The sequence below is a fragment of the Trachemys scripta genome, chromosome 1, assembly GCF_013100865.1.
Source record: "Trachemys scripta elegans isolate TJP31775 chromosome 1, CAS_Tse_1.0, whole genome shotgun sequence".
Taxonomy (NCBI): Eukaryota; Metazoa; Chordata; order Testudines; family Emydidae; genus Trachemys; species Trachemys scripta.
Genome location: NC_048298.1, coordinates 220,671,877 through 220,698,065, shown reverse-complemented (window position 1 = coordinate 220,698,065; position 26,189 = coordinate 220,671,877). Strand labels below are relative to the sequence as shown.

Sequence of the window (26,189 nt, the reverse complement as noted above, 5' to 3'; positions counted from 1 at the left end):
TTCCATTTACTAAGCATATTATCAGTTGGGTGCTTTGGAAATGATTAATGACCCTTCTGAAGCATTGGTGCAGTCTTTAGGAGGTACAATATGAATGTAAGTCCACAGCCGGAGGACTGGGCAATGGTATGCATATTCTGCTAAAATCAGCTCTCCAGCAGCAGTGCGTAGGAACTGCCTTGAAATTATGAGTAATGGTGACAGATGGAGCAGTGAAGAGCTCTTCTAAGGCTTAAATAAAAACAAAAGTCTGACTTGTTTGCATTCTATGGAAATAATAATAATATAATTATAAATAATAACTACACAGAGAAGGTCTTGACATCCTACATAATAATTCCTCTAAGGTATTTTTCTACGGGTCTGAATCCTTAGATGTATGTGAGCTGTTTTATCCACACTAATAAAAATCTAATCATCGAAAAAATCTGTCTCTGAGCCCTGTCAGAAGTTCATGCAATGCAGCGGTCAGTATAGCACACCGTCATATAGATTACACAGTCAGTTAAGTCAGTTTTCCCCTGAGCAGTCTATCCCTCTTGTTGCCATTTCTTGATGCCAGATACACCTCAAATATTTTATCACCTATTCACTGTCACCACAGTACTGCACAATCCACACATACAAAAACACCTGTTTGTCTAGTGAACACTGCTACAAAAGGTTTTGTCTTGTCTTAGCCAGCAAAGCGACCTGTATGCAGCATTTTATTTTTGACTCAGTTCATGCTCCACATTAAGACTGCAAAAATTGCTTTTCCCAGAATGTCATTTGGATTCATTAAAGACCGTCAGAGCTGCTAAGCCTGTGAGTGTTAGAACTCTAGGCATCTCTGAACCTTTCCTATATTGCTGCAGACTGTTCACTGCACTGCAGTAGAGTTGCAGTTTCAGGAAACCAATCCTGAATGTTCATTGGAAAGATTTACAGTGCCATGAGTAGCTATATTTTAATTTAGTACCAAAGAGTCAAAGTTGACAAAAAGAGCCTTTGTTTTTTAACTAAAATACTGAAATATTCTTTAGAAGAATGCTACAGGAAGAAGGCTTAGTGCACAGGATTTATTAATAGCCTCTTAGATTAAGTTACTTTGAAGGTTCTTTCTTCAGTGTTTACGTATGCAATATCTGCACAACATTGATGCCTTTCTATGTTCTAGTAACCAGCCTTTTTTAAAACCCTTCCCCCCACCTAAACAGATTTGTGTGAGACTTTTCTTGATTACTGGATTCTAGTAAATTAACTTTTATTCCATTTCTGACTCCCAAAGAGAAAAATCTTCCCAATGGACATCTTCCTGATCCACTTCTCCAATAAGTTCCCTTCCCTTTATGAAAAACTAGAGAATTTCTTAGTGAATAAGTATGATCTACGTCACAATTTCTTCTTGCAGTAAAAAAGACAATTCCTCTGATTTACAGCATGTTGCTGAGCTCTTTTGACCTCAAGGACATTTACCTTTTTATTAATTGCCCCACTTTAATGGAAAGTACAATACATCATTCTTCACATATAACTAGTTTAATAGAGAAAATATTAGTTTAAAAATATATTAATATAAATAAGCCCTTTTTACAGCAGTATTCTGCATTAGTGATTCCAATTAGTGCTGTAACTATTGTAAGATGCATCATTTGGGACCATTACAATGGAATACTTCAGTATTTCAGAACAATCATAGGAATGAAAAAAGCTATAAGATGCAAAACATACCCAGTTTTGGCGAAATTTGTCCAGTATGTCATAACTACTGCACTGAGCATGACGTCATTTTTGGAGAAGTTGCAGTTGAACAATTCGGTGGGACCAATCATGGGAATGCCAAACACATAAGGAACTTCATCACCATGTGCTGAATCAGCCCAGCTTGGTTTCATTTCACTTTGGCAGTGGTGATAAAATGCATAGAAATATGTTGGAGAGCCATATTGGGCATGCAGGTCAGCTGTAGCAACAGCTGGGGCAACCCACTGGTGATCAGTAAACAGAGCTACCAGGGTCTTCCTTCGTGTTTCAGGGTTTTCCTTATCTGCCCAGTCAGTGTACATGAATTTAATGGTCTCCCGGAGCGTATCCTTCCCTTCTGGATAGCCATACAGATTGTCCACAAAATTGGAGACGGAAAAGTCAAAGTCATTTGGGGAAACACCATCTTCGTTGTCCACAATGCCATCCACAAATTTTAAGCCTTCCCCTTGGTTCACACCTAGCATTATGTCATAGTTAAGGAACTCTCCCTGCTCCATTAGAATCTGAGGGTCATCTGGAATCACATCCCCATCAATCACAGGCCCAAAGGCAATGTGGTACGTGGCTGGAGTGATAGTCTGCTGAATGAGTTCTTTGTAGTTCTTATTCCGAAGGCATTCAACTAAGTCAGTGGTATCCAGCATGTCGCAGCCCACTTTATCTGCCAATATCCGAGTGTATTTGGCAGGCTGGTAGTTCACTGCCCAGCTGGACAGGGCTGTTCCACTCTGTATGATTGCCTTTTGGAATAAACCTGCAGGTGCAAATTGTTTAAATGCAAATGAAATTACATATAAAAATGCTGCTTTTACTAAGCAAAGAATACTTTGATTGTATGATACTGAAAGGATGCAGATTCCTGTATTTCAGTTCTAGTTCTACTGATTTAACTTTTTAAATTTAATTTAATTTAAATGTAACTAATTTCTTCCTTTTCACTGTAGCTTTTAATAGACTTCTAGATAAAATCTCCCTGGTTCTTGATGGATGAAAGTTTTAGATTAGCATTTTCAAGGACAAAATATATTTTTCACAATAACCCTACACTAATAACAAAAATACCACAGTTTTAGCACAGTGGTAGTTCTTTAACATTTTTAATCTTTGAAGGAGTGCCAGCTACAAACAATCATATTCTCTTCTGAGTGTAAATGACTCACATAAATATGATCTTCACTAGTTTAAAGGTCAAAGGAAAATTATGCACTCTTTTTTTCCCTTTCACAGAATCCAGGCATCATACAATTTGAAAAAAAAAAATGCTCAGCTAAAAACAGTTTAATAGGCTTGATTTCCAGGATCCTTCTGCACTGACATCATTTTCCATTACCTGCTTTACTTATATTTTCCTGTTATCATTGACTATTCTGATAAATTAGAATATATTTGCATTTTTCTGAAAGGATTTGAAAATACTGGGCCAGATTCACCTGGTACATTCTGGTTGCTTTGCTATTCTCCGGTGTGCAGAGCAACCAGAGACCCAGATTTAATGCTGCTGTGTGCTGTCAGAGAGTAGCAAAGCAGTTGGAACATACCAGTGAATCTTCCCCATACGTTTTGCTGTTTGCTTAGTTGGGTTATTTTGTTCTTCTTCCTGGTGGGAACACTGAAATGTCCTATTTGAATATCCAACCTAAAATGTCTTGGCCAGAGTGTGTATACAGACTACAAAGCACTTACATACTGTGGATGATTTGTGAAATAGAAATGACTAAGACAGAAGTTAGCTCCGAGTACCCAGAAGCATATATGGTGAAAACTGACTGTGAATAATACACCTGATGATTATTACTTACTGCACAAATTACAGAATGTAAAGGCTGTGATCAGTGAAGATTTTCATCACTCCATCTGTTTGCTTTTGGCATAGTTTATAGCCCAGTTTTACTCATTATGCCCTATTTGTACCAATATGTGCAATAATTTTAAGTACTTTCAACTAAAGCATGCTTGCTATAATATCTTCTACAATTATCCCCTGCAAGATAGTTTTATCCTATAGACTCCTCTGTGTGTTGAAGCAGGCGGAGGAGCAAGGGGGCAGAAACAGATCAAAGATTTTAGAGAACTGTGGTCTTTTTCTAATTTTTTGTACAGTATTATTGATCATACTTACTGGAATCTTTCTGTAGAGCTATTCAATACCTGCACTGTACATTAGTACATTTTTACTCAGGGGCCAAAAGCCTTGCAGCTCAAACTTTTATTACAGCCCTGTAGGAGCTTTACATGCATATGGACTGCAGGATGAGACTCTACATCTGTGAGGCTTACTCTTTTTTGTACACAATTGCATTGTGTTAAGACATTAAAATGTATGCTTGATGTGCACAGACAGGCATCTTGCAAAGAAGGCTCACTGCCCCATTTTAGTTCAAGTAGGACAGACAATTGATGGAAGAGAAAATGGAAAAAATTAATATAAACCAGACAGTTTAGATTTCCCGGGGAGCAATTTGAAATGTAAATTTATAATTTAAGTTTTATTTTTGATTTCATGCAATAGTAAAAAGCATAATGTAGGTTTACTAAGAATCAGCTGGAATACTGGCCACTATGTATTTCATTTAAGTTGTTGGTATATAATTCTGAGTTTCTACTTGATGGTGTCAGTTGCCTTGCATTTCGGTCTAAAAAAAATTGCACTAGGTTTTAAAGGATCCCTTTTTACCTTTATTTTACCAAGAGGATTGTTACCTTCTGAATAGTGAGATAGTGTTAGCAGACTAACACAGGATGCTCCTGCTCCGGATCCAAAAATAGTAACTCTTTTTGGGTCTCCTCCAAAGGATCCAATATTTTCTTCAATCCATCGTAAAGCTTGGATTTGGTCAAGCAATCCATAATTGCCTTTTGCAGCTTGGTCTCCAGTACTTAGAAAACCTAAAAGGCAAAAGAGACAATTTTAGTTCACCAGCCACAGAATTAGCTATGGGGTATCCACATATTCACAACACATATTTCCTTCTTTTCTCCTTCAATTTATTTTTATAAAAGGTCATAGTCCTAACTAAATGTCTTCAATGCAAACATTAAAATCATAGAACATTTTCTCCCTACAGTAGACACCATGTGTAGTGGCAAAAAAATAAAATAAATCATTTCTTTTTTTCAGAATAACCCAATATCCAACAAGCAATGCAGGTTGAAGGTTTCACAAATTTGATAAATCTTTATGTGAGTAACATAAAAAGTCCCTCATCCAAATGTTCTTATTGTATTGTGCATCCACAACACACAGGGAGAATTAGGACATCAGTTCTTTCATTGAGGACAATGATCTCTTGCACATTCATTTAGAATTAATTTTGGCATTGACCAAAATAGTCCAGCACTGAGCAGTTCTGTAATTTATAATCTTTGTACAATACAGAGACAAGTATGTGGCAACAGTTGAAATAAATAAAATATAAGTAAAACAAAATTGAAAATTGAAAACCCTAACAAAAATTACACTCAATCCAATTCTACAAAGGATATTTACAAGAAAGATAGCAGGTCAATCCTCAGCCATTCAACCCTGAGCATCCAGACTTCATCTGAACAAATCGGATTCCAAATCCTTCCTTGGAGATGTTATGAAAAGTTGTTTTGCCATCTTTTTTCACCCCCTATACCATAGTTATTAGATTTTAGAAATAAAGCATGCCACATTTGCTACTTGGCTTGCAACTTAGAATAACATGAACTAAAAAAATAAGACTCTGATTAGCAGGGCCGGCTTTTGGAACTGTGGGGCCTGATTTGAATATCTGGTGGTGGTCCGGGTCTTCGGTGGCACTTTGGCAGTGGGGGGGTCCTTGCCGCCGAAGACCCAGAGTGAGTGAAGGACCCCTCGCCGCCAAAGTGCTGCTGAAGACCTGGACCGCCGCCGGGAGTGTAAAAAAAATTAAAAAGGCACATAAGGCGCGGGGCCCGATTCCGGGGAATCGGGGGAATCAGCCTAAAGCCGGCCCTGCTGATTAGTTTTGCATTTCTGAAACCAGCTTACTCGAAGCATCATACTAACCCATGCTGACTGGAACAATTTGGGTTCTAAACTATGCACGATGTCCATATTACTGTGGATAGTCATTCATTGCTTTAAAAAAATTGCAGAGAGCTTATCCTATCATGTGACTGGAGATCAGAATTCTAGGATGAACACTTTAGAACAGCTGAACATTTTCAAATGGACACCATTGATTTAACACTACCTTACATCAATTCAAAACTGTCCTGAGTTTAAAAATAGAGTAACACATTGCCATTTCTAAGCTAATCATCAGGGCCAGTTCAGACAATGCTGCCAAATGAGGGTCACAAACCACTGGGGGACCATTGCCCAGGGACTGATTGAAATGATAAACATTCACCACTTATGATCCAGAGCCCCCTTGGTGTGAGATAAGAGTTGCTGTCTGCTGATAGAGAGCTCTGTGGAGAAAATTTGAGGCCCCTAGGAAAAAAATACACACCAGTTTTGGACACATTCCCCATTAGGCTCACTCTGTGGATCTAAAACTTTTGGTCATATGATATGGCAGAGCTGAGGAGGATAAGTAATTCTACTGAATCTTGGGCTTTGCAAACATGGTCCATTTGAACTGCTTTGCCAAGGGAGGACAGATATGTTTGTCGTGGCTCTGGTTGTTACTTAAGTGTCCAGAAGATACTTCTAAATACACACAGCTAGAATCATAACAACAAACAACAACAACAAAAGAAATTAGACAAGAAATGGCAATGTTTAAACTCAGTAGCACTTGTCATGGTCTACAGTAAAATTCCCAACTGTGTACAGAAAATCTATGCCAAGATTTAAAAGCAACATCACATAACATCCTCGAGAGGAATTTAAAAAAAGGGACAAAACTCCACATTTAGGATATATAATTTGAATTAGGATGTCATAAAGGCTGACAATGCTAAAGCAAGATTAGTTATAATTTAGTTAAATGCATTCTCACCAAAATCACTTTCTGATATTTAATTAGCAATTACTAATTAGTAATTAGTGCCAACAAGTGTTTTATAAGCACTTGCATTCATTTTGAAACAGTTGCTCTAATTTACTACAAAATGAATCATACTGTAATTGCTAAAAAAGATCCTTTCATGTTGTCTTACTTATGAAAACTTTAGTCAGGACAGGCATGGAAGTTATAAAAGTAGCACTATCTTTTCTTTTCCATTTAACACTTTAGAAAGAACCTATCAATCCATAAATGCCAGAACAATTTTTTTCCACACCGGTCTGGTTCTTTTTTCACACCCCTTTACTATCTTGTTTGGGTTTGTCAAGAAAAGTATAAAACTTGCTGGTTTTGTTTCTGCAGTCCATTGCAAAGGCTCTATAATATTCTGTAATATTAAATCAGAACTATGATGTCCCTGGGAGAAAGTGACTGTTGTAACCTTTAAAACAGCACGGTAATTAATATGCAGAGCCCAAACACATTTTAGTTCTCTTAGCAGCATCAAGTTAAAACTGGTTCATCTTTGTGATTTTGAATTCCTTCTAAATGTACTGAAAGGTGACTGAATGAAACTGCTATCAACGAATATCTGATGTTTAACATATAATTTTTTTTTGTTTCAGTAGTTCTCTGCTGATCCTCATTAACTGAAAGAGCAAGGTTTCTTAATTTAAAAACTAATCATCAAGGCAAAATGGCAACCCCATACGACACAAAATGAATGAATAAATATTTCTTCTCTTGATGAGGATATATATCCTTTCATGCTTTGAATACTAGATCATAATATTTGCCCAAAGCCATTTTTAGATTCAAGGCAAGGGATTATCTGTTTGCACGGAAATACATAAACCAGCTTGGTTCCTTCTGTGTGGGCTAGTCTATAGATTTCTGAGGGATAAAGTAAAGTGTCACTAAATACTCCTTCACATAAATGACTGTGCTTTTGTTTCAAAGATGGGAATTTACAGTGGACTTTCAGGAATCTGGTATATTTTTAAAATGCATTTTGATTTTTTTCCAATTTGCTTTATGACTCTTTTAAAAAGACACTAAATGGGGTTTGGAATACTATTGGTTGGAATTTTTGATAGAATATGGAGGCTGGAACTTTGCAAGGTTCTCCCATCCCTATTAATGAAACAGATGGTTGGAGTGTCTAAAGCTCAGAATAGTAAACACAGAGCTCCTTTCATTTAAAGGCACAGAAAGAAACTAAACTGTAATATTCAGTTCCTGTTTTCATTCCTGTTTTCCCCCCTCTAAGCTATGACTTCATTAAAAATAAAAAAGTCTCCCATATAATTCCAGGATAACGGGAAGAGAACATAAAGACCCATTGTGATTTGTTATACTATGCAAATTGCAACTGCACGCAGTATCACATTTCTCAGCCTCTTTTTTAAAAAACAACAAATATAAATACATCTCAATGGTCATTATAGTAAAACTGCTTTAAAATAAGGCTTCTGAATTTAGATAAATAAGTTTTCAGCTGTAATTTCTTTGGATCTTCTATGTTTCTGTGAATGGGAAAACTTTTTATTTAACATACCAATGAATATGGAAACAAGAAGGAAAAATAATATATTATAAGGGGAAAAGAATGGGATTTTTTCTGCTTCCATAAACATTTAAAATAAATGTACTGGGTACTTAGGCCCATTCTGTCTGTTTTGCTCCATTTTATTGGTGCAGTGCAACCACAAAGCCACATGAAACAGTTCCTTGGGGATTCAGGTAGTTGTACAGATAGCATAGATATTTCTACAATAACCCCTCCCACCCACTACAACTGGGGACATGGCAAAGGCAAAGGAAGTGTGGCTGGGAGTGCTGCTGCCAGAATAACCCCCTTAGGCAGAGGTCCCCAATTTGTGGGGCACACCCCACCATGGGGGTGCTGAGAAAAGTTCAGGGGGTGCAGCTGGGGCCTGGGCCATCCCCCATGGGGGGCAGGGAGGGAGCGCCACTCTGCTCAGCGCATGGACCCGGCTTCAGCTCCGCGCCCGGGGTCCCAGCTGCTGACCCCGCACCTGGGGCTCTACTCCCGGCCCTGGCTGCTAGTCCTATGCCTGGGGCCTTGGCTGCTGGCCCCGTGCTCCGGGTTCCAGCCTCTGCCCCCTTACCCCTGTCCATATCCCCTGCTCCTGGCCCCAGCCCCAAGGAGTGTTTTTTTTGGGGGGGACATGGACACTACAGGGGTAAGAGGGGGCATGAGGTAAAAAGTTTGGGGACCACTTACCTTAGGGTATTGGCAGCTGGTTGCAATTGGGGAAGCCTGCAGGGGTTTTACCACTAATAAAGTTTGCAGATAAACACAAAGATTGGGAGACTAGTAAATAATGATGCGGACAGAGCAATCTGGATCACTTGGTAAGCTGGGTGAAAGCAAACACTATGTGTTTTAATACAGTCAAATGTAAAAACTAGATTATATATTTAGGAACAGAGACTGTAGATCATATTTATAGAATGGGAAAGTCTATCCAGAGAAGCAGTGACTCTGAAAAAGACTTGGGGATCATGATGAATTATCAGCTGAGCATGAGCTTCCAAAGCAATACTGTAGTCAAAATGGCCAATGCCATCCTGGGGGATCTCAAGTAACAGAAGGGCAGTTATCTGACACCAGTGCCATTGCTACTTGAATACTGTACCCAGTTCTAGTGTCCACAATTCAAGAAGGATGTTGATAAATTGGAGAGGTTTCAGAGAAGGGTCACAAGAATAATTAAAGTATTGGAAAACATGCCTTGACTCCAGGAATTTAGTCTATTTAGCTTATCAAAGGAAAGGTTAAGGGTTGACTTGATCACAGTCTATACCTCCATACATGGGGAACAGTAATTTGAAAATGGGTTCTTCTAACTAGCAGACAAAGGTATAACGAGATCCAATGGCTAGAAGTTGAAGCTAGACAAATTCAGACTGAAGACAAGGCACACATTTTTAACTGTGAAGGTAATAAACCATTGGAATAACATACCAATAGATGTGGTGGAAGGGCTAGGGTGGATTATCAATCACCAGCAATTTTAAAATCAAGATTAGATTTTTTTTCTAAAAGAGATGCTCTAGTTCAAACAGGAATTAATTCAGGGAAGTTCTATGGCTGTGTTATACAGAAGGTCAGACTAGATGAGTACAGTGATTCCTTTTGGCCTTCAGATCAATGAGGTTTCTCTGAGTTGTGCCAGGAGCTGAAATGGCTTCCTGCCAGACAGCATAAATGATATGTAAAGCCATCTTTGTGGCCCTCTGCTACCAGCTGAGCCTTGTAAAGCGCTGATGCAGCTGAGGATCTGTCCCAATGTGTATACGTAAGTAAGTACATTTCTAAAGGAATATAAAGTCTTTCCCTTGGATGACTTATTGAAATTTCTTGTAGGTTGGTACTGAGCACAAGCTGATGAGGTCTGACAGCTATATAATTGTTTATGTGAAACCAGTTGGTGATTTCACTCCTGTTTCCAGTGAATTGAATTAAAACTGCAAGAACCACTACCACAACAGGTATCCTGATTGGTAGTCTTAGCAGAGAACTCCAGACCTTAGTAGACACAAAGAGTAAGCTTCTTGCGTTTGAGGTGGTCTCTCTGGCCCAAGAGAGAGACACATTGAGAGGGAAACAGGCCAGAGCAGAGTCTGTTGTAGAGATAAAAGAACAGGAGTACTTGTGGCACCTTAGAGACTAACAAATTTATTAGAGCATAAGCTTTCGTGGACTACAGCCCACTTCTTCGGATGCATATAGAATGGAACATATAATGAGGAGATATATATACACACATACAGAGAGCATAAACAGGTGGGAGTTGTCTTACCAACTCTGAGAGGCCAATTAATTAAGAGAAAAAAAAAAAAACTTTTGAAGTGATAATCAAGCTAGCCGAGTACAGACAGTGTGATAAGAAGTGTGAGAGTACTTACAAGGGGAGATAGAGTCAACGTTTGTAATGGCTCAGCCATTCCCAGTCCTTATTTAAACCGGAGTTGATTGTGTCTAGTTTGCATATCAATTCTAGCTCTGCAGTCTCTCTTTGGAGTCTGCAGAGCTAGAATTGATATGCAAACTAGACACAATCAACTCCGGTTTGAATAAGGACTGGGAATGGCTGAGCCATTACAAACGTTGACTCTCTCCCCTTGTAAGTACTCTCACACTTCTTATCACACTGTCTGTACTCGGCTAGCTTGATTATCACTTCAAAAGTTTTTTTTTTTTTCTCTTAATTAATTGGCCTCTCAGAGTTGGTAAGACAACTCCCACCTGTTTATGCTCTCTGTATGTGTGTATATATATCTCCTCATTATATGTTCCATTCTATATGCATCCGAAGAAGTGGGCTGTAGTCCACGAAAGCTTATGCTCTAATAAATTTGTTAGTCTCTAAGGTGCCACAAGTACTCCTGTTCTTTTTGCGGATACAGACTAACACGGCTGTTACTCTGAAACTTGTTGTAGAGATGTGAATACTCAGTAAGTCCATTGACTTCACTCCAATTATCTGGATTTACCCCAGTGTAAATGTGGGGAGAATTTGGCTCAGTCTGAGGAAGTTTTCACTGCTACTGTTCATTCTGTGTCAGACCTGCAGATAAATAGAGGACTTTCCTTCTCAAGTCTATTAGTCTGTCTGTTTTCATGAACATTACATTCACTTTATAAAAGTATTTATGAACAGTTACAATTTATGCATTTTTTGAACAGTCAACCCCCCATCAAAGGTAATATTGTAGTTCATGTCCAGCCTCCAGACCACCATAGCTTCACCCTTACCAAAAATCCACAATTATTAATATAGTTTGCTATTTGCATTCATTTAATTCCTAAATTTATGTGTCTCATTCTTTTTAAATCATTCCAGTAACAAAGTAGTATGACAACATTCTCTTGCCATTTCCCAAATGGTATAACCCAGTATTTTGTCACTGTAGAGAGTAACCTATTATTTATCTTCATATTATGGCCTCAAAGCCAAATCCATATCAAATCAATGTTAAGATTGTCTGAAAGCCCAAATTCCAGCTGTGAATAGCTCTTCAATGGTGTATGCTTTTTGTTTTCCTTTATCACCAACTGGACTGATAGACTCCAAACTAAATATTAGTAAGAACCTACAAATTGACTTGTAGTTCCATGTTAATCTCTTTTCTACTGCTTCTTTACTGATCCCTTTTCACAAGTTCCAGCAGTGGCATTGGGCAGTCCAATATCAACACCTGCTGTGAATGATGGAGAGCAGCAGCCAGCTAAAACAAAGACTTATGTGATTAAAGTATGAGGCGAAAAAGCTTTCTGCATCACCCCTGGAAAGCTTGTAGACCACTATAGTCTAAATATTTTGAAACCAAAACCTTTGTCATGACCCCAAGTGGTGAACAAGTAGTGCTTAAAGTGAAGAATAGAACAATGTGAAGAAATTGTTTCCCTTAACATCGATTGCACTGCTTGCATATACTGTACTATTTTTTTTAAAATGTGGGTAATGTGTCCTATTTTCCTTTTTTTTCCCCTTTTTTCAGCTCAAATAGAACTGCTGTATGCCAATTTCATCCTCATCTTAGAATCATCCTGTCTGGTATACACAGCCTGCATGATCACAGAAATAATCCTTTGTATTTGTGCCAAGGTGTAACAGACTTGAAGCTATGAAAAAGATAAGTAGAAGCTAGGGACACCTTCAAATGCAAAAAGTCCTTCTGTTGTGATGTCTAGCAGGTGGGGTCCTTTAATAACCCGTCTGGCTTGAAGTGAAATGTTTCCCATCCTGATCTGAAGGACAAATGCTGCCACACACCCTATCTGTTCTTTGTTCTAAATATATATTGCAGAGAATACATAAAACCTCCTGCTGTAAATGACAAGAATTATGAGGGTATATAAAAAAGCTAGCATTTTACCATAGTTTCAAATATCACAGGCAATAAAAAATAAAACAAAAGAAAAGTAATCTTTCTTAATAAACTGTATTGGCTTCCCAGGATTGTAACACACACACACACACACACACACACACACACACACACCTTAAAATGTAGAAAAGGGAAAGAGGCAACATTTCTTTTCCCACCAATACAGGAACAATCATTTCTAAAAGTGAACAATAAACTAGTATAGCACATTCAGTAAATACCACAATGATACTTCTATTTTTATTTATTAAAAATAAAATTTCATTGCATACGATATTTTAAAGGGCACTATAAGATCTAGAGAAGGTAATTCTTGAAATCAAATAACACCTTTATCCTTGTTTCTTATTCTCTTCTTGCAGCCTTTTTAAAGTTAGGTATTACCTTCATTACTCAGGACATGACCTTTCCATAAAGACTAACGTCCAACTTAACAGCCCTCGCTGAACAGCCAAGACACCATAGTGAGAAATCAATCATCAGAAATCTGTAGGATAAACAGACAGACTAGTGTATTTTAGTCCATTTTCCTCCTCCTCTAGCTGCTGCAGGATTTCTATCATCTTTCTGCTTCCATATTGCTTCTGTCTTTTGTTTCTTCACACCTGCTATCCAAACCTGCCTTATCTGCTGCAATTTGTTTAGAAAGCAAAATGCTCACAAAAATTAACTTGTGCAAGGGCTGACCAGAAATATGACAAAGACAATATAAATAAATTGCAATGGTCTATGCTTAGCCAAGAGCGCTTGCCAGGAGGTAAGTGAGGAAGAGCTCTGAGATGCCAGTTCTGCAGGGAATCTAGACACCAAACTGCTGCCCCAGTTTAGGGAGGGAAGAGATATTGATGCCTACCTCAGAGCCTTTGAGAAGGCTTGTGATCTGAACCAGATTGGCTCCGCTGTCTAACCCCCTGCTGGGTCCCAAGGTCATAGAGGCATTCAGCCAAATGGATGGTATTGAGAGGGGGGACTATGACCTGTTCAAACAGGCTTTGCTGCTGAAGTTTGAACTGACCCCTGAGGCGTACAGAAAATGATTCTGGGGTGAATGAAAGACCTCAGGCGTCACCTACAGGGAGGTCGCCAACCTGACTGGGGGAATATCTCCGCAAGTGGGGAAAGGCACAGGGGCCATTCCTGACGGACTATTCTGTACTCTTTTTGGGGGGCAGGGGGGAAAAGAATCAGAATGCCCATAGTCAAACTTTTAACATGAAAGAAGTACTGCTGAAAAAAGTAATAAGAAATTTCACCATGGATGGCCCACGTACAGCCTGTTGTGCCACCTGAGCTCTGCAACAGACCTTTCATGTGAGTGCATGGCTGCAGGAGAAGAAGTGTAGTGGGGCCTCTGAATCTCAAAAGCACTGAGGAAGTAGGCTTTTCAATGACTGGGAGTAAGCTGATGGAGAAGGGCTGTTGGGATAGATCATGATCAATTCTATCTCCATCGACAAAGCGAGATAAACAGGCTTATCCCATCTCTGCAAAGTGTTGTGAGGTTTCGGGAAAAAAAGTGCTTTATATGGAGAGTGCTAAGTATTATTATTAATATTAATCTTTTCCATTAATCTTCTTCTGCATAGAAGGCATGGCTGCTATTCTAGTCCATAGGCTGGAGAAGTGGTTATAGAGGGGCTGTGCTTCAATCCCACGATCTTGGGCCTGTGCAAACAGGGGCTGCTAACAGGGAGTTTCGCAAGGGAGTTCTCCAGGTGAAGGAGGAGCAATACAGCACCCTTTTGGGGTAAGTGACTGTCTGTAGTGTGTGTTTGTTTGTGTTTGAGGGTTACTTGCTGTGTGCTGAGCTTGTGTTTGTCAGTCTGTTTGTTTGTTTTGGTTGTTTGAAGGACCGTGTGCTGTGGCTGGCAGTTGGAAGCTGTGAGCTTCAAAGGAAGGTTTGAAAGCTAGAAGCCTCTGCTGACAGGGGGCTGCAGACGGGAGTTTGACAGAGGGAGGCTTACGATGGTTAGGAAGACCCGCAACACCTGTGCCAGCACTGCTACTGTCTCCTCCACCTGTGCCTGTAGCCAGACAGAGTGCCTAAGCATGGATGCCTCTACCCAGATCCTGGTGTGGTTTTGCAAAGACTGTAACTTGCAATTTCCACTTACTGATATCCAGGCTGGGGGGACCATCCAATGTGAGAGGTGCCTGCTGGTGGAATCTCTCAGGCAGCAGGTGGGAGAGCTACAGGAGGAGGTGGCTAGGTTGAGGAGCATCCGTATCCACGAGCAATTCCTCGACAGTGTCCATGTGGAGACAGCTGAGGTAGCTGTCCCAGTACACAGGACTGCTGATACACCACTGGTGGAGGAGGAGATGGCTCAGGGTGGACACTGGCAGCTGGTTACTTCTGGCAGCAGGCAGTGCTCCACCCTTGCTCCGAACCCTCCTGCCGTGGTTATAGGTAACCGTTATGCTCTTCTTGATACAGGAAAGAAGGAATCACTCCCTACAGTAAAGGAGGAGAAGCCTCGTACCCCTAAGGCTGGAAAGTCTGCTGCCACCACTGCGAATAGGAAACGTAGGGTAGTGGTGGTCGGAGACTCTCTGCTGAGGGGGACGGAGGTGCCCATCTGTCGCCCTGACATTTCATCTCGGGAGGTATGCTGCCTGCCGGGGGCCCGTATCCGAGACGTTACGGAGGCATTGTCGAGGATTATCCAGCCCTCTGACTACTACCCCATGCTACTCATCCATGTGGGCACAAATGATACTGCGCGGTGTGACACTGAGCGGATCAAGAGTGACTACAGGGCTCTGGGAGTACGGGTGAAGGAGTTTGGAGCGCAGGTGGTATTCTCTTCAATTCTTCCTGTCAAAGGTAGGGGCCCAGGCAGAGACAGATGCATCATGGAGGTGAATGCCTGGCTGCGAAGATGGTGTCGCCAGGAGGGCTTTGGCTTCCTAGACCACGGGATGCTATTCGAGGAAGGACTGCTAGGCAGAGATGGCGTTCACCTTTCAAGGAGAGGAAAGACCCTGTTCGGACACAGACTGGCTAACCTAGTGAGGAGGGCTTTAAACTAGGTTCGACGGGGACAGGTGAGCAAAGCCCACAGGTAAGTGGGGAACATGGAGACCGGGGAAATGAGTCGGAAACAAGAGGGAGTGTGGGCTATATTGGCAGAGAGAAAGGAGAGTCAGGACAAAACTGGGAGGAAAGATCAAACCAGTATCTTAGATGTCTATATACAAATGCGAGAAGTATGGGGAATAAGCAGGAAGAACTGGAAGTGCTAATAAATAAATACAACTATGACATTGTTGGCATCACTGAAACTTGGTGGGATAATACACATGATTGGAATGTTGGTGTGGATGGGTACAGCTTGCTCAGGAAGGATAGACAGGGGAAAAAGGGAGGAGGTGTTGCCTTATATATTAAAAATGTACACACTTGGACTGAGGTAGAGATGGACATAGGAGACGGAAGTGTTGAGAGTCTCTGGGTTAGGCTTAAAGGGGCAAAAAACAAGGGAGATGTCATGCTAGGCGTCTACTACAGGCCACCTAAACAGGTGGAAGAGGTGGATGAGGCTTTTTTCAAGCAACTAACAAAATCATCCAAAGCCCAAGATTTGGTGGTGATGGGGGACTTCAACTATCCGGATATATGTTGGGAAAATAACACAGCGGGGAACAGACTATCCAACAAATTCTTGGACTGCATTGCAGACAACTTTTTATTTCAGAAGGTTGAAAAAGCTACTAGGGGGGAAGCTGTTCTAGACTTGATTTTAACAAATAGGGAGGAACTCGTTGAGAATGTGAAAGTAGAAGGCAGCCTGGGTAAAAGTGATCATGAAATCATAGACTTTGCAATTCTAAGGAAGGGTAGAAGGGAGAACAGCAAAATAGAGACAATGGATTTCAGGAAGGCAGATTTTGGGAAGCTCAGAGAGCTGATAGGGAAGGTCCCATGGGAATCAAGACTGAGGGGAAAAACAACTGAGGAGAGTTGGCAGTTTTTCAAAGGGACACTATTAAGGGCCCAAAAGCAAGCTATTCCACTGGTTAGGAAAGATAGAAAATGTGGCAAAAGACCACCTTGGCTTAACCACGAGATCTTGCACGATCTAAAAAATAAAAAGGAGTCATATAAAAAATGGAAACTAGGACAGATTACAAAGGATGAATATAGGCAAACAACACAGGAATGCAGGGGCAAGATTAGAAAGGCAAAGGCACAAAATGAGCTCAAACTAGCTACGGGAATAAAAGGAAACAAGAAGACATTTTATCAATACATTAGAAGCAAGAGGAAGACCAAAGACAGGGTAGGCCCACTGCTTAGTGAAGAGGGAGAAACAGTAACAGGAAACTTGGAAATGGCAGAGATGCTTAATGACTTCTTTGTTTCGGTCTTCACCGAGAAGTCTGAAGGAATGCCTAACATAGTGAATACTAATGGGAAGGGGGTAGGTTTAGCGGATAAAATAAAAAAAGAACAAGTTAAAAATCACTTAGAAAAGTTAGATGCCTGCAAGTCACCCGGTCCTGATGAAATGCATCCTAGAATACTCAAGGAGCTAATAGAGGAGGTATCTGAGCCTCTAGCTATTATCTTTGGAAAGTCATGGGAGACGGGAGAGATTCCAGAAGACTGGAAAAGGGCAAATATAGTGCCCATCTATAAAAAGGGAAATAAAAACAACCCAGGTAACTACAGACCAGTTAGTTTAACTTCTGTGCCAGGGAAGATAATGGAGCAAGTAATTAAGGAAATCATCTGCCAACACTTGGAAGGTGGTAAGGTGATAGGGAATAGCCAGCATGGATTTGTGAAGAACAAATCATGTCAAACCAATCTGATAGCTTTCTTTGATAGGATAACGAGCCTTGTGGATAAGGGTGAAGCGGTGGATGTGGTATACCTAGACTTTAGTAAGGCATTTGATACGGTCTCGCATGATATTCTTATCGATAAACTAGGCAAATACAAATTAGATGGGGCTACTATAAGGTGGGTGCATAACTGGCTGGATAACCGTACTCAGAGAGTTGTTATTAATGGTTCCCAATCCTGCTGGAAAGGCGTAACGAGTGGGGTACCGCAGGGGTCTGTTTTGGGACCGGCTCTGTTCAATATCTTCATCAACGACTTAGATATTGGCATAGAAAGTACGCTTATTAAGTTTGCGGATGATACCAAACTGGGAGGGATTGCAACTACTTTGGAGGACAGGGTCATAATTCAAAATGATCTGGACAAATTGGAGAAATGGTCTGAGTTAAACAGGATGAAGTTTAACAAAGACAAATGCAAAGTGCTCCACTTAGGAAGGAAAAATCAATTTCACACATACAGAATGGGAAAAGACTGTCTAGGAAGGAGTACGGCAGAAAGGGATCTAGGGGTTATAGTGGACCACAAGCTAAATATGAGTCAACAGTGTGATGCTGTTGCAAAAAAAGCAAACATGATTCTGGGATGCATTAACAGGTGTGTTGTGAGCAAGACACGAGAAGTCATTCTTCCGCTCTACTCTGCTCTGGTTAGGCCTCAGCTGGAGTATTGTGTCCAGTTCTGGGCGCCGCATTTTAAAAAAGATGTGGAGAAATTGGAAAGGGTCCAAAGAAGAGCAACAAGAATGATTAAAGGTCTTGAGAACATGACCTATGAAGGAAGGCTGAAAGAACTGGGTTTGTTTAGTTTGGAAAAGAGAAGACTGAGAGGGGACATGATAGCAGTTTTCAGGTATCTAAAAGGGTGTCATAAGGAGGAGGGAGAGAACTTGTTCACCTTAGCCTCTAAGGATAGAACCAGAAACAATGGGTTTAAACTGCAGCAAGGGAGGTCTAGGTTGGACATTAGGAAAAAGTTCCTAACTGTCAGGGTGGTTAAACACTGGAACAAATTGCCTAGGGAGGTTGTGGAATCTCCGTCTCTGGAGATATTTAAGAGTAGGTTAGATAAATGTCTATCAGGGATGGTCTAGACAGTATTTGGTCCTGCCATGCGGGCAGGGGACTGGACTCGATGACCTCTCGAGGTCCCTTCCAGTCCTATAATCTATGAATCTATGAATCTATGAAAAAAAAACCCCTACAGAATCCTCCATACTGAAGCCTTATTTTCATTACAAAAAAGTGTACTCTGAATATGAGTTATTTAGAGGGGGGGGACGACAATGGAATGGAATCCAGTGACATCTTTAACTCATTTTTATAGACATTTTCTAAATAGTGGGGCAGATCCTTAGCTGGTGTAAATCAGCAATGTTCCATTGACACAAACAGAGCTATGCCAAATTACTCCAGCTGAGTCTCTGTGGTATTTCCACCATAAAAACTTTTAAATACATGCATTAGGAGAGCTTGTACACAAGACATTAAAGTCCTTGTAAATATGCATCATTCAACTTAATGTGCTCTTAGAATAGCAGCAGAAATATAGTGAGTGTGAGATCAGACTGGCGATAAGAGACAGTGCTATAGGTACTATCTAAAGTAGAGCCCTGTGTGTGGTTAGTGTGGAGACCTGCAGTGGGACTGGGATCCTGTGGGTCCCACAGGACCCACTGCCATAATAGTGGGAGCAGGTGAGAGCAGGATTAAAAAACAGTCCTGTGCAGGGCTCTAATATAAAGTACTGGAGCTGGGAGTATGCTTGGCAGAAGGTTCTATCATATTTATGCACCTTACCCCCCAAATAGACCAACTGAGTAAAGTGCTACTCCTTTGTGTGTAAAGGTGGCAGAGTCCTACCTTTGGATAGAAGAGTACACAGCAATTTAAAATTCATATGCATATTGGCCAATCCATTGTCTTTTTTGCCTACTATATACCAGATACTCTGAGATTACACATGTATTACACCCCCTTTGTACATTCATAGGTTAGATCTGTCAGATATGATCAATATCACAGAAGGAGCAACAAGAAAGATCATTGTACATTGTGTTATAAATTCCCTGATGAAAAAACAAGCTAAAATCTATCAGCTGTAAGTGTCATTGCCAGGAAATAAGGTAATTGTATGTTGTAGAAATTGTATTTTATAGATACCTAGTCTATTCAATCCACCCACATTTCTAAAGCGCCCATCAATGTATCTAGGTGCCCACATCCGAGGGCTGGGAACATTCAATGAATTGGGAGTGCACTTTGACCACAATGCCCTCTTCCATCAGTAGCAGTATAGCTTAGAACTCCATTTCAAAAGTGTTTGATCTCCGATAGAAGTAAATTATGGAATGCTCATTTTACAGATAGTGGAACGTGTTTAGTTGTTACAGGACAACAACTGGAGTGAATGTGTGGTGAGAACCTGTAAGCCCATGGCTAAATTCATAAGTCACTGATTTGCAAGATAATGACCAAACCAGAAGGGAAGAAGAGAGCATCCCTAGAAGGCCACCATTAATAGATTAATAACAAAGTATTAAGGAGGGCAGTATATTTATTGTGAATGCAGAATAGTCCCGTTTATCTCTGATTTCCCAAAAACATAAAAAGTTAACCTGCAAGACACAAATGGCAACTAGTTGTAAAAGCAGGGAGTGGATTTTAACTTTAATTATTAGCTTCAAGGACACTGGAATCTTTTGAATAAAAGTATGACTAAAGATTATTAATATTACCAGATGACATTTTTTTCTTATGAAAAGCACCATAAGAGGCCAAGCAAAGGCATATTATGATATTAATATACAGTCACCGCTTATCACATGTTTAAAGTGAGGACTGAAATGAGGTAATAAAGCCTATCACCTCAGGAACTTCTCCCAGCTACTGCTCTTTAATTGATAAGACAGCTACCGAAGATCCATATTGCTATTACTCATCTCAATTCTGAACTCTCACAATTCTGTGGAACCTCTACTGGCAGATTTGTGGTTAATGACACCATCACCCCTCCCCACCCCCCCACACTTCTGCAAAGCTTGTGTGAAGAGCAGTTGATTAGTAATTTTGAAATCCAGGCATCTACTTTAGATGCCCAATATCTAAGGCATATGCCCTCCCTCCAATGAAAAAACATGCCTAAGTGGCTCACCCAAAGAAACCTGTAGTAGAATAGGAAATAGATCTCAAATCTCCTGATGTCCAGTCCTGTGCTTTATCCCCATGGCCATATTGCCTCTTCTTTGGCATGCTGCTATGTGCTATCTTGCAGAAAAAATGGAAAGAAGCTAACAGCAGCACAAACTATCAGTTTTGCCTCTGGTGAACGAAAGTAACTGAAAATGAGTTTTTGCTGAAATTAGTGATTTGTATCAGTTAGATAAGGACCATTAGCAGACCAATCAGAATGAATTATTCCCATATCCTGCAATCCATTACATTTAAATTGTTCAGTCCATCACACAGAAACTAAAAACTGTGTCGTGTGAATAAAATGACCTTCATTTGGAAAGCAATGCATACAGGCAGGATTCTGCAAACTCACTCTGTGCCAGGGAAGGTTGGCACTTCTCTCTTAGTGCAAAGCTGCCCTAAAGGCAGTGTACATATCCTGCAGAGGATCACCCACACCACAGGTGGATCACTAGATGGTATAGAACTGGCACAGGGTTCTTATGCTCTACTGCCATCATACCAGGGGAAAGGACATGACTGGAGAAAGGTGGACATGCCAGGGACACTCCTCTTATGCCACACCAATTCTGGGCTGCATCTTTGCCCTTTATAAATGTTTCAGTCCAGCATAAGTTAGAGTAGCTCTAACACTGCTTAATATTAATCAGGGGTGGGGAGGGAGCAAGGATAGCTACACAGAGAACAGCATTACCAACTTCCCTATAGAAGATGCAGGTGATTTGGCCTGGGAAAAGAAGCCCTCATGATCCTCAACTGCCATAAAGCCTCCTTGGGAACACAGGGAATTACAGCATCCAGGGAGCTTCCCTGGCATCAGTATCCCATGCTCAGGGAGCTCAAAGGAAGGTTAAAGTCATGTCTGCAGCCTCCCAACCTGAGCAGCACGGAGTGTTCCTCAGAAGCAGCCTTTATGTTTACATTGTTCTTGTGTGTGTCCGTCACACTCAGGGTAAAACTGTGTATGTGTTTGGTACAAGGGAATGCAGCAAGGCTAAACCAGTAATTAGGAAACAGAGGACCAACTAAAATTACATAAGCAACGTATCACAAAAGACATCTCATTAGAAGTAATTGATTTCTATTTGTTTAGTTTAAATGGACTGTTTGTGAAGGTAAATGACTTTTAAATACTAAAGGTGAGTACAAGAGGAGGCAGCAGCTAATAAAATACAGTGAAAACTTTTCCTAATAGCCACCACAGGGCTACATTTTTCACACCATTATAAAAAGTGGTCACACAACACTCTGGAGCTTCAGATGGAAGAATTCTCATGAGGACTGAGATTTTAATGAGCCTTTGGAGGGGGCTGCAGTTATCAAGAGACCACTAGCAAGGGTTCCGCCATTGTTCATTTGTCATCGGTTCCATGGAGCTAAGTTACCGTCCTACTCTTTATAGAGACATTCTCAGTTATAAGAAGACGTATTAAACAAAACATTGGCAGGCTGCCTCTCTTGTACCTCATAGTGTTGTGCTGTTCTCCAGTGATGAAGTCCACAATTTTGTCCTACCAAACTGAACATAGCATTTAGACAGCTTGGATCAGGGGTGGGCAAACTTTTTGACCTGAGGGCCACATCTGGGAATAGAACTTGTATGGCGGGCTATGAATGCTCACAAAATTGGAGTGTCTGATGGGGTGAGGGATCTGGTTGGGGGCTCTGGGGTGGGGCAATAAATGAGGAGTTCAGGGTGCAGGAGGGGGCTCCGGGCTGGGGCAGGGGAGTGGGGTGTGTGGGAGGGTGATGGCTCTAGCAGGGGGTGTGGGCTCTGGGGTGGGGCTGCAGATGAGGAGTTTGGGGTGTAGGAGGGTACTCTGGGCTGGGACCGAGAGGTTTGGAGGGCAGAGGGGGATCAGGGCTGGGGAAGGGGATTGGGGTGCAGGAAGGGATATAGGCTCCACCTGGGGGTGTGAACTCTCGAGTGGGGCTGAGGATGACATGTTTGGGGTGCAGAAGGGTGTTCCAGGTTGGGATCGAGGGGTTCAGAGGGCGGGAGGGGAATCAGAGCTGGGGCATGGAGAGAGGCTCAGGAGTGCAGGCTCTGGACAGCACTTACTTCAAGGAGCTCCCGGAAGCAACAGCATGTTCCCCCTCAGTCTCCTACGTGGAGGCACAGCCAGGTGGCTCTGCACGCTGCCCCATCTGTAGGCACCACCCCTGCAGCTCCCATTGGAGCGCTGGAGGGGACCATTGGAGTGCGGCCATTGGAGTGCCTAGGAGCCGGAGGGGGGCCATGAGTGGCCGGCTTCCCAGCTGGAGCACTGGAGCAAGGCAAGCCCCAGACCCCACTCCCCAGCAGGAGATCGAGGGCCGGCTTAAAACAGCTGGTGGGCCGGATCCGGCCCATGGGCCATAGTTCGCCCGCCCGTGGCTTAGATTTTAAATTTTGAACTGAAATATGCTGTTAGGACAAACATACATTTTTACATGAGAAAAATAAAATACTAGTGACCTAAACGTGTGTCTTAAATTCCTTCCAAATAAAAATGTCCCACCTTTACTGATGCATTTAAGGCATGCAAATGAGTGAATCATAGTACTAGAATAGATAATAAAACCTAACTGTTACACAGCACTTTCCCCATCAGTAGATCTCAAAACACTTCACAAGCTTTAAATGTATTTATTCCAATACCCCTGTGAGGTAGGAAAGTATTATCTCAATTTTACTGATGGGAAACCGAGGCACAGAAAGGCTAAGTGAAATGCCCAAAGTTGCATAAAAAATCTGTGGTAAAGTAGGGAATTGAATACAGGTTTCTCAAATCCTGTGTTAGTGTTAGAAACAGGTTTCTCAAATCCTTGCTCTGTTAGAAACTCGGGGGGGGGGGTGGGAACTATTTGCAATAGAAGACAAATTTGAGATTTTTAAGGAAGCCAAATTGTATGAAAACAGCCAACTCCATTACTTTCCAGTTGGAATGATTCTTATTTAAAGTAATGTTTCAGTTTACTTAAGTTAAGGCACAGAGAGAACACAAATGCATTGACATCTAAAGCACCTGAGACCCTTAATAGGGGCTGCATTTCAACCATTAGCTTGTGTAACAGACAAGTAAGCTTTGTTCAGTTACCAATGGAGAGCTCAGACTTCCTCCTCTGTATCTCCCACAGACCATGCTGTTATTCTACCTGCCTTTTTCCCCCCACAGAGAAAAATAAATTACATAACTGTAATGCAGTGACTATACCCTGGCAAATGCACCAGACATTATTCACTCAACAACATTTGAAAGCCAGAAACTATTCATTACTGCCAGTTAATCTGTGATGAGAGAAGGTGCCAGAGTTAGACCCAATTCTTTTAGGAAAGTGTTATTATGTTTATCATATTTGGTTGGCATGAAGCCTGGCCTGAAGGATCATTGGCATTCATGGGGAAAGGGTCAACTGGCTATGGGTCAGTTCTAGACATTGACTTCAACATTGGTTTTGAACACTGCTGGGAGGGGGTACGGGAAGCTCGCTGTTGACAGGTAAGTATTTAGAAAACAAACAATTAGTACCAACATTACAGAATAAAAAGCAAGAAAAGCTTGGCATACTCTTAATATAAATGGTGCACTATTTCTCTGTCTTCCACTGTAGTTTTAGTCCCAACACTTTATGCCACATTGTCTGTTTTAAGACTAACAGTCAGAAACTTTGACAAAAAAGGTGTACAAACAGGTGCAGTAGAATTGATAAAGATAAATATTTTAAGAGAAAAGTAAGATGTAAAATGTAATAAACCAAGCTATGAAAATAATAATAAACCTGCAAAAAGTGTGACTTATTAGCATTACATATAGGTTTAACTAAGGACTGCTCTGCCTGGCTTATTGTAGGGCTTTAGATCATTTGTGGCACCAGGTGGAAGATTTATTATAATGGCTAAAGGTTAAACTTACTGTACTGCTTTAATCTTAATGTGGTGGCAATAAAATGGTAATAAAATGCTGAAAAAATTTATTGAACAAATGCTGACTATCCAATGGCCTTACACTTATTTGTTTACAGTTAGTTAATTTTGTGATGGAGACTGTTTCATCCTATCAACAAAATGCCACTGTACAACATCAACACAACAGGGTCACAACTACAACTACAGCCTGCTGAATGCTTCCCTAGCAACAACATTTAGGCCCCATCCCGCTAGCTGAGGTACATGATTGGACCTCTGCGCCTGTCCAGAGTCAGCTACAGGAGTTGGGAATGAGATGGCTACTATATAAGGGGCCATATTTTCCAAATAGCTCAGCATCCACAAGTGGGTCAGAATGGGAGGTATTGGGTAGTGAGAGCGTCTGAAAATCTGGATGTTTATTTAGATGCCTAATTGGGAGCCACGTCTTTTTGAAAAACTGGCCCCAGTTGTGGAGGCTGAGCACTTGAATATCTGCCCTGAGCGCCTTTGAAAATTTGAGTCTAAGTGAATATCTGACTTTTTAAAATGTTATTGTGCTAAATTACTGTATAAGTATCAATGAATGTATGCCTGCTCTTATTTAATAATGACCATCAAAAGAGATTCAGTTTCTCTGGTCATTATGACTTTCCCAGCCAAGTCAGTAATTGGTGATTTTTTTTTAATTGTTTTTTTTACAGAATGCTGTCTGAAGCCCATGTGATACCCCTTATCTTCACAGAATGCTTTCCCCCATCTTGTATTTCACATGTGTAATGCCAAGCGACCACAATTGTCATCGACTGGGATCAAACTTGGGATCTCTGGGACTTATCACATGTGCCTCTATTCCATGAGCTAAAAGACTCATCTCATTTAGGCAAGACTGTAGCAGGCTCATCAATCTCTAATTGGGCTAGCTGCCACTAGAAGGAGACAGATGCCACACCAAGCAAGCACCAGTAAAAGAGTTCGAATCCTGGGACAAGATCAATGGTATTAGTATGCCAGTGGTATTCCAGGAACTGAAAGAGTTCTAATTCTTTAGCACTAAAAATATTTCCCTCTTTGGACTCCATTAGAAGTCCTATTCATCATCAGTGGAAAAGAAATAAAGCAATTTGAAGTATTATCCAGTAAATTGGAAGCAACCATCAGGGTGAGAGCAGGAACATTCATGGTTCATTTTAAAATTTAAGGAAAAAAACAATAGACTTCTATGGTTACTTTTCAGAGGACAGCACTGAAAAAAGCTTGATATGTAACTTGTTCCATTAGACACGTGTTGTACTGAAAGCCCTGTATTCCAATGCATCACAGTCTAGTCTTCTGATATTGCCTTTGTAAAATGAAAGCCCATTTGACTGTACAGTACGATTTTCTGGGCAACACTGCTCTATTGATAATATCTGACTAGATTCTCTAATGTCCTAGATGCACTCCTAATGCCTGCCTCATTGATGAGGCACTAAGGAGGAGACTGTTTAGGTAGACATGAACATCAATACTATCTAGCCTGCAGATGACTGCTCACTGGTTTGACAATGACTCTAATGAAAATCTGGGGAGCCAAAAATAAAGTTAAAAGGAGAGACTGTTACTAATTATCCTCTTTATACTAC

At 40.9% G+C, this 26,189-nt stretch overlaps 1 protein-coding gene across 4 annotated transcripts in view; it reads right to left on the bottom strand.

Moving 5' to 3' along the window:
* The window catches only part of NLGN4X (neuroligin 4 X-linked), a 265,757-nt gene that overhangs the window by 12,905 nt on the left and 226,663 nt on the right, over positions 1 to 26,189 (bottom strand). For all 4 annotated transcript variants that reach the window (XM_034757415.1, XM_034757422.1, XM_034757434.1 and 1 more), the window contains 2 exons: positions 4,450 to 4,635; positions 1,714 to 2,503 (listed from right to left, as the gene is read on the bottom strand). In XM_034757415.1, the coding sequence (XP_034613306.1) occupies positions 1,714 to 2,503; positions 4,450 to 4,635 (976 nt within the window). The remainder of the gene's footprint in view (positions 1 to 1,713; positions 2,504 to 4,449; positions 4,636 to 26,189) is intronic.